This window comes from Bison bison, unplaced genomic scaffold (genome assembly GCF_000754665.1).
Source record: "Bison bison bison isolate TAMUID 2011002044 unplaced genomic scaffold, Bison_UMD1.0 scf7180017864093, whole genome shotgun sequence".
In the NCBI taxonomy this organism is placed as follows: Eukaryota; Metazoa; Chordata; class Mammalia; order Artiodactyla; family Bovidae; genus Bison; species Bison bison.
In genome coordinates, this window is record NW_011494665.1 from 412,533 (window position 1) to 421,655 (window position 9,123).

The 9,123-nt window shown below is 55.2% G+C and overlaps 1 protein-coding gene across 2 annotated transcripts in view; it reads right to left on the reverse strand.

Moving 5' to 3' along the window:
- Nucleotides 1-9,039: 9,039 nt before the first annotated feature.
- The window catches only part of NTRK1 (neurotrophic tyrosine kinase, receptor, type 1), an 18,652-nt gene continuing 18,568 nt past the window's right edge, over nt 9,040-9,123 (reverse strand). For both annotated transcript variants that reach the window (XM_010838210.1, XM_010838209.1), the window contains one exon: nt 9,040-9,123. In XM_010838210.1, coding sequence (XP_010836512.1) covers nt 9,040-9,123 — 84 coding nt within the window.

The window sequence follows — 9,123 nt, forward strand, 5'->3', positions numbered from 1 at the left end:
CAATATAACCTGTCTCCTCTCCTACCCTATAGGAAGGAGGTATTTGCCTTACTCTCCCCCCACCCAGTACACGTGCCTCATCCAATCAGCAAATGACACGCAAGACCCCACTCCTTGTACCCTGGGTATAAAAGTGGATTAAGGATCCCCATTCAATGTCCGTTCTCCCTTGAGCTGTCCCGCTGTTCTAACAGCGTCTCCCACTCTAATAAACTTTATTTCCCTCTCATTCTGTCTCATGTCTGGAAAATTCTTTTCCAACATGCACCTGGACCCCGACAACTTGTTCTCATCTTTTCACGTTCAGCTCGACTGTCCTTTCTCTGGGAGCCTTTCCAGCTTCTCCCCATCTCACTCCTCTATATGAAAGCTTAACTTGCCTCTCTTTTGCTAAACTCTTAGTTCTTCAAGTACTGGGGCCAGGTTGATATCATCTTTGGGATCTCAGGGCCTGGTACAAAGTAAGTAAATACTCAATAAAATTTAGAGTGAATGGCTGCCACCCTGTGCAAAGATCTTCCAAGTCTCTGCACCAACTCTGCCTCCTGGGCCCAGCGAGAAGGATGGAAGTTCCCCTGTTGCCTCCCTGGAAGGTACAAGGGAGTCTAAGGTCCTCATTTACCCTTTTGTTCAACAGCACCAGTTTTGTGTTTTCCTGTTGTTGGGCTGCATCCCACAGGCCTGCAAGCCCTGTAATTTCCCAGCCTCAAGATCAAAGAAAGAGCCCAGAGTTATTGATAAAGACATCAGTGGTTTAACAGATGGGGGATCTTACACATCTGAAGCAAAGTCTTGGAGCCACTGGGGAGGTGGGGGTGGTTCCAGTTATAGAGGAATTGACGTCAGGTTGGTTCATGGGTTAGCAGGGTAGCCAGCAGAGGGGCTCCCCCTTTTGATAAACTACCGCAGTGAAGATAGTTCTGACCTAAAGATTAGAACAATCACTAGCTGGGGCCAGGAATGAATATGTAGCCGTTTACTGATTAGGCTCTATGATTAAGAGGGAAGATCAGTCATAGGAGCAGGGTGTAGGTGAAGCAGGGGATGTACAGAGAGCAAGAGAATAGCCAACTTGGGTGGCCTGATACTGGCGCCTAGTGCCCAGAATACAGAGGAAATGACATCGTGGTGATGTTGAAGGTAACTGCTAACTTTTATTAAACCCCTACTGATTACTAGGCACACTTAGAAGACCTTTTCATTTAATAACTTATTAAGGGGAGAAAAGTTTCTCCCCTCAGAGAGCTCACATGCTAATCCAGGAGTTAATTATTCCTTCATTCATTCATGAAAAAAGATTTGGTGAGCACCTATTATGCACAGGCATAGGGTCTAGAGATATGAACAAGATAGGCAAAAACCTCTGCCTAAATATGAAAGGGAATAAAATGAAGCTTTGATCCCAGTAGTAATGCCAGTGAAGAGCTGAAAAACAAAATCCATAAAATCATGATGCATCAGAAGACAGTGTTATTACAAACAATAAAGTAAAACAAAACAGGAAAAGTGATGGGGAGCACTGGGGGTACAGTTTGTTTGGAAAGGTGGTCAGGAAAGTCCTCACTGAAAAGGTAGCCTCCAGGTGAAACCCTAAATGAGGTGAGGGAGGGAGCCACACAGCTTTCTGGGGTAAGGGCATTCCAGACAGGGGAAGAGCATATGCAAAGGCCCTGGGGCCAGACTAGCTAGGGGACTGGAACCTAGTGAGTAGCAGGGAGCATGCTGGGAGTTGTTGAGGACAGAGGAACCTGGAGGTCAAATCTGCAGGGCCCTGTAGGTTGTAGTTAGGCTGTTGATTTGACAGAGGAAGGACATGATTCAACTCAGACTTTAAAAGAATGACTGTTGTGTTAAAAAAAGAAAATAGCCTCTGAGGGGCATGGTTGGAAGCAGGAAAACTGGGGAGGAGGCCCCGGCACTGATCCAGGGAGCCGTGTGATGGTATGGATGAGCAGAGGTGCCAAGGAGCGTGTGAGCTCAGGGCACAGCAGCAAGCGCTAACAGAGGGCATGGGTGCCTCTCTCCTCCAGGAGAGGGAGGGACTGGTGAAGCATTCCAGAGGCCTTAAAAGAGTTGGAAGGGCTGGAGAGGGCTCCCTGATCCAGCTTGGAAAGAGGGGCTGAGAGTTGACTCTGGGCTGGTCCCACGGTCACCTGGACATACAACTCACCTCAGGCCACTCCCTGTCTCAGCCACAGCCACACCAAAGTGCTCCAGGACACAGACAGGGAAGCAAGGGGCCTGCGGTTCTGCCCCAAACACAGCCCATGGTAGCGGAAGGGTCCCTGAGAGCCTCTCGGGAAAACCCGAAAGGAGAAAATACAGCAGGCTCTAGCTGCTGTCCCTGCCTCTCCAACCAGGCTCGTCGTAAACGGTTGGCAGCGATGCTGATGACAGCGGTTAGGACGACCCACTCTCATAGGGCGTGCGCCCGGCTGACCCTTTCCTTCTCCTGTCTGGATGTTAGTGGAGGGGAGGCTGAAATACAAGCTGTGGCACACACACCCCACCCATTGCCTGCCTTCCAGCCTGAACTTCCCTCCTTATTTCAGGCTCCCATGTTCCTCCCTGGGTAGTCTCTGACTTGAATCTGCCCGAAAGTCCCCACCCCTATACTCCTCCTCCCAGCCCTGCCTACGGCCTGCCCGCCAGGCTGCCTGGCACTCAAGCTCCAGTCCCTCACTCCCTCCACTCTAGCTGTAATCACAGCTCAGCCCAGACCGCCCCGCCTCCTGTGAATAATTGGGGCTGATTTAGGGGCTATCAGGGGAGAGAGGGGGGGCTAATGGAGTTCATGGGGGGCCGCCCTGGTGATGAGGGGAAGGTTGAGAGGCAATTAGCAGGGCTGACAGCCTCGGGAATCACCTAACATGCACGCCTGCCCGCAATAAGGGCTAGTGGAGGGGTGGGGGCGGGGGCCTGCTCCACCCCCACATCCAGGGGTGGACTTGGACTTGAGAAGGGAGCCGGGCCCTCCATCAGCAGGAGGGTGGAGGACAGACAGCAGAAGGGACTTCCAGCAAAACAAGAGCAAGGGAGGTGGGGGCACTATGGGGAGGAAGGGAGGCTGATGGGATGAGCCAGGAGTTCCTGGTCCTCCATTGCCCCCCACTTCCCAACACACACACACACACACAGGGCCCAGGCTGAATCCTATCCGTCGCTGGGGACCAGCTCCTGATTAATACCAACATTAGCCCTGAACACTCTCCCCTCCTGGCCCCCCTGTCATTAATTACCTCCTCTCCCGGCCCAGCACAAGGGAAGCCAGCTCCTTCGGGGGAAAAAGAACAGAGTCTGACCCCTGCCCAAGAAGCCATTCCTGCCCGCTCCTCCCTGCTGCTGGAGGAAGAGAGGAGTCCGGAAGGAGGGACGTAAGGAAGGGAGGGAGACTGTGCCCCTCGTCCCCAGCACCCCCACAGCGTCCTCTCATCCTGGGAGTCTAGGCTTCGTCCCCACCTCTGCAGCTGGCCGGCCAGGAGCCGAAAGACCTCTGGCTGGAAGAGAGGCCCCGTGGACGAAGTGGACAGTCAGATCCCCGAGCTCCCTGCCCAGCTATATCCCTGGTGTTTCCAAGTCAGGAGCAAGACTCTGCACAGATGTGGGCAGAGAGCCCAGCTGACACAAGCTTTCACACAGGGACGGCCACATACAAACACAACCCCTGACACACTGGGGCCAAAGTCACACTGGGTGGGAAGGGGGCCACACACTCTGCTGGGGGACTGCCCACCACCACACCCAGCATCACACCAGGAGCGCTCAGTCAGCTGCGTGGAGAGGGGCATGTAACGTGTCCAGAACATTCGAGTGTCAACAGAGGAGGCTTTGCCTCAGATGAAAGTGTATGAGCCTCAGGAGAAGGGATGCCAGCCTTCTCCTCCCTCCCTCCCTCTCTCTCTCTTACACATGTACGCGCACACACACACACACACACACCCCTTAAAGCACAGGGTAGTGAGCTGAAACCAAGCCCGCATCTACCCCAGCTGTCCAGCCCAGGGCACCAAACCTAACTCCCCTCTCAGCCCTTGCCCCCCAAACTGTGTCTTTGAGTGTCTTCCTTTGAGAAACCCCAGGCAGCCCAGTTCCCACTCAAGGATAAGGGGTGCAGTGGCTTCATGAGATTTTTTTCTGAGCCCCTCCCAACACCCCCGTGAGCCCCGTTATAAGACCAAGTGAGCCTGGAGACTCAACAATCAATATCCCTCAAAGATGAAGATGCTAATAACTTTATCCCTTCTTGTCCTCCAACTCCCACCTACATTAGCTCTGACCACAGGCCCCAGGCAGCTGGGACCTGCAGTGGGCGGGCCTGGAGCTGAGTAACCCCTTCAGATCCAGGTGGGAAGCAGGAGGGCAGACCGCAGAAAGGACTTCCTGACACTCAGGATCAGGAGGCCACAGGGATAACAGATAGAAAGCCTCAGAAGCATGTTTCCCACCCCTGGTTGTATACACTGGAGACTCGACTCAGAGTCTGGGAGGATTCATGGCCTCAGAAGCACCCTACAGAGGTGCCAAGGTCTGAGTAATCCCTGAGGGCTGCCCAGAGGAGGTGAGCCAGGAGGGGAGTTCCCACTTGGGAGTTGAAGGAGTGGTGAATGGGGGCTGCTCTGGCCCTGCTCTCCCTGCATACTTGGCGCTCATCATTCACCAGGGCTGGAGACCCACAGCCCATGGAGTTTCGGGGGAAGAGATAAGCCCCTTCCTCCCTCACACACTTCACAGCCAGGCTGGATCTCTCTATAAAGCTGCTGCAGCTGGAGGGGGTAGTTGGGATCAAGGGACAAGAGCTCCTTTTTGGTGAGCACTATCCCCCCAAAAGGCTCCCCAGGTGGTGCCAGTGGTAAAGAACCCACCTGCCAATGTAGGAGACATAAGAGATGCAGGTTCAAGCCTTGGGTCAGGAAGGTCCCCTGGAGACGAAAATGGCAACCCCCTCCAGTATTCTTGCCTGGAGAATCCCATGGACAGAGAAGCCTGGCGGGCTACAGTCCATAGGGTGGCAAAGAGTCAGACACCACTGAGCGACTGAGCACTCACACACGCACGTCCCCACAAAACATTCTTCCTGCCAGCCTGGCTTATCACACCCCAAAGACCAGGGCCAGGCCTGGGACTGGGGGTGCTCAAAACCTGTCACAGGAAAGAGAGAAGGAGGTGGGAAAGGAGGAAGAAGGGTGGGAAAGGGAAGAATGAAAACGGCAAACATTCACACAGCACCTACCACCCACCGGTTAGGCCCCATTGGAAGAGGTTTACTCATGAGACTTGTTTGAACCTCGTAATGAGCCTAGGAGATTGGTGCTGTTATCATCTGCATTTTGTAGAGGAGGACGCTAAGACACAGAAAGACTGAGTAAATTACTCAGCATCACCCAGCTGGTAGGTGCAGAACCCGGCATTCTGGCAGCAGAGTCTAGAGCTTAACCTTCGGGGAACCAAGCCCTGGAAAAAGAGGAAGGGACCCAGCTGAGTGGAAGGGGAGCTGAAGAGTCCCTTAGTCCAAGGCACGACTAGAGGCAGGGCTCAGAATAAAACACACTGCCCCGGGACCCTGGCCCCAATCTGGCGCTCTCTAGCTTTTTTCTGTCTGCCCCGTGCGTGCACCTCTTGTTTCTTTGCGTGGCCCCAGGCTGCTTCTCTGTCTCCTTGGCCCTCTTTGCCCCTGTGAGCTCCACCAGCATCTCTGGCCCCGTCTTATCTCTGTCTCTCCCGGCTCCAGGTCTCTTTTCTCCCCACTGCCCTAGAGCCGAAGCTGCTCAAACTTTCCGTCTTAGCACTAGAGTCCATCAGAGCTGGGGTGGGAGTCAGAGGACAGAGAGAAACGGTTGGGAGGTGACTGATGCTTAGAGCCACGGAGTCACCTCACTCCTCCCGGAGGGGAGGCTGAACTGCCTGGTGGTTCAGCCTGGTTAGACCGAAAGTTGGTCTTTCTGAGTCCTGGCTCCTCCTGGGACTGTCAGCCTTTCTCTCATCAAGCAGGTCACTTTAGGAATTGGGCAGGACAGGCTTTCTCCAGCTGGTACTTAGAGAGTCCTTGGCCTATGGAGTCCGGAATTTTCTCTAGGATCTCTCTTCAACTTGGGGGCTCCAGGGGACCCAGGACAGGACGTTCTCTACCCAGGCTGCCCCAGCACTCTGCCTGCACTGTTCCTGGAAACCTAAACAGATGCTCTGCTCTCCTGTCGGGAACCTTGCCCCCGAGGGAGCAGGCAGGAAGGAGGCAGAGGCTGGCTGGGAAAGCTGGGAGTCTTGAACCCCTGGGTTCTGTAGAGAGCCCATCCCCCCACTGGGGGTGCCTGGGGAGCCACGCTGGCCGCTGCACCTCTCGATGGAGGATTTGGCAAAAGCCTCCTTAGAGAAGGGAGTTCTGGGTTCTTTCCTCCATGCTGGGTCTTCTTGTAGGACCCACCAGCTCATCTGATCCTTTGATTCCCAACCGAGACAGCTCTCCCTGAGAAGGAGGGATAGAGCGGGGAACCATGAGAGATGCGGGGGACTCAGATGTCTGATCCCCACAGCCTCAAGTGGCTGTCCCCAGCACAGGTCCCCATGGGGTCCTCAGGGCCCCATTCCACTGATCCCCCTGTAGGTGCTCATCTCATCTGGTGCTCAGCCCTTGGTGTGTGTGTGGCAGTGGCAGGGGTGGGCAGTTAATGGACTTGGCACAGTCAGGAGGAGATTAACAGGGGACGGGCAAGTGTCATGTCATGGCGGGTGGAGGGGAGCACCATTGCACACAACGGGATCCAACAGTTGGGGTAGGGGGAGCTGTGTGCCGCCCATGTTTGCAGGGACACACGTGACTGTGTGGAGCAGACAGCTGTGCCTGTCAAAGCACTCATCAGCGAGTCCCTCAGTGAAGGGGCGGGACTAGGCGGGGCTCCCTCCGCACCACCCAGGACAAGGCCGCAGACGCCAACTGCCCAAAGGGACCAGAGAGACTGGCTTCACTGGCTTCAGCACCTGTTCCCAGATCGATAAAAGCTATCCAGTGCCCTCTCCCGCACCCTCACAGAAGTTTCCTTTTCTTGTCTTAACCTTGTTCCCAGAACCCCTCGCCTCACCTGCCCAGCTCTCCCTGCAACACCTCCAGCTGTGGTATTAAAAGCCTCTGATGCTCTTACCCTTGGAAATGCTCCACCTGCCCTGGCAGGTCCCTTCTGCTACCTGACCTCCATCCCCTCTGCTTCAGTGATGCTCAGTGCCAGCCAACCCCAGGCCCCCTACGCCTCTACTGGCAGAGTCTCCAAGGCTGGAAGTGTGTCCTACCTCCCTCCCCGGCCTGGAAGAGAGGCTCAAGGGGCAGAGGAGGTGGGGGAGATGGGAGTCTGGATGAGCCAGAAGGCTTCCCCCAACAGGAGGCCATGCTCTTCTCCAGGACTACCTGATTCAGCCGCTTGTCCCACTTGTGTCTGCTTATGCCACTGATCTGCACCTCTGTCTCTCCACTTGTGTCCACCCAGCTGTATGTCTCTTTCTCCTTCTCTGTATGCACCTTCCCTGCAGTCTCTTGGCCTGTCTCCACATCTACAGGTCTTCTCCCTTTCTTTTTCTGCACGGTCTCTCTCTTCGCACTGTCTCTGGGCTCACCCGTTGGATCTGATCCTCCGACCCTGTCTCTCCCAGCATATTCCAACCTCCTTTCCTCCCAATCACTTCTGCTTAAGCCCTCCCTCCCCAGGAGTGGTGCCTCGCCAGCCCCACCCAGCCCAGGACATGAGAAGAGGGCTTCTGAACTTGGCCTTCAGGGACCAGACCCCCCCATCAATCAACCTGCAGCCTTGGGTCAGACCTCCATTAGCACTAACCAGCCTGGACAAGAGGCAGACACCATCGGGCTAGGCCTCGGGGTGATAAGACCCAGATTGAATCACCGGGTGGGGGGAGCTGGACACCCAGGGAAAAGAGACAGCCATGCTGTCGGCCCTGAGGAGCCATGGAGAGCGTGGGTTATTGCAGGAGATGGGCAGGTGATTGGAAGTGATGGGGCTGGAGTAGGGGGGGTGGAATTGCTTCTCCCTGCTCCTGGGTGAGGAAGATGGGGACAGGGCCCAGGTCTCGGGGTGGGGGGACCTCACCCAGCCTCAGAGTTGACAGAAGCCTCAGTCCACTAAGTAAGACCAGTGGTGTTCCAAGGGACAGAGGGGCAGGGAGAGCATGCTCCTCCCTCAGGCAGAATGGAACGGGGAGACAGCCTACCTGGTCCTTAGGAAATAGCCACCTTGCTCAGTCCCTGGCCTCCAGGAACGGACCTCAAAGCACTCAGAGCCAAGAAGCGTGACAAAGTGGAAGGAAGAAGGGGTCTTGCTTCCCTCAGCCACTCCTTTACCCTACTCCTTCCCTGTCCCAGCCACACGTACACACACACACACGTGCATACATGCACCCATGTATGCAAGCTCGCCCCACCTCTCTTTCTTTCTCAACCATTTGTTGTATTGTGTGCTTGCTCTGTTCTGGGAACTCCGATACAAGGAAGACTCACCCCAGCAATGCTTCCATCCTGTCCACCACCCCATCTAATTTCAATTCCTCCCACTGCAGCCTTCCTGAATGAAACACAGAGACAGGCAATTGGGGTCTGAAGGTCTAGGAAACTTGACCCAAGGCTCCTTCACTACCATGCAGACAAGATGGCCATGGTACTAGGAGGCAAACTACAGCCCCAAGACAGAGGTGACAGCTGCATGCAGTAGGGGTAGGTAGCTGGGGTTCACCAGAGAGGGGGAGGGGCCCACAGAGTCATCCCCTTACCTGAGCCCCAATAACCCCCTCCCAGAAGGATGTCATCCCAAGAATTGGCAAGAGACACAACCAAGGGATAATAAATATAATTGCTATGATGGAACCCTGCCTAGAGAAAGCAGGAACATCCTGCACTCCCAGACCCCACCTGTCCCCTCCCGCATGCTGAGGGTGAGTTAGATGCTTTGAGATCACCCTGGGGCTGCTGGGAACCATGGCAGTTGCTGAGGGCAGGCTGCAGTACTCCGCATTTGGCTACCCAGCCCCAGGCCCTGAGCCAGCCTCCTAGCCCAGGACATCCAAGTAGACAGGAGGCGCCTGGGCCAGGGCTTGCAGCCGGGCATGCACATCCTTGATGCTGTGGCGTTG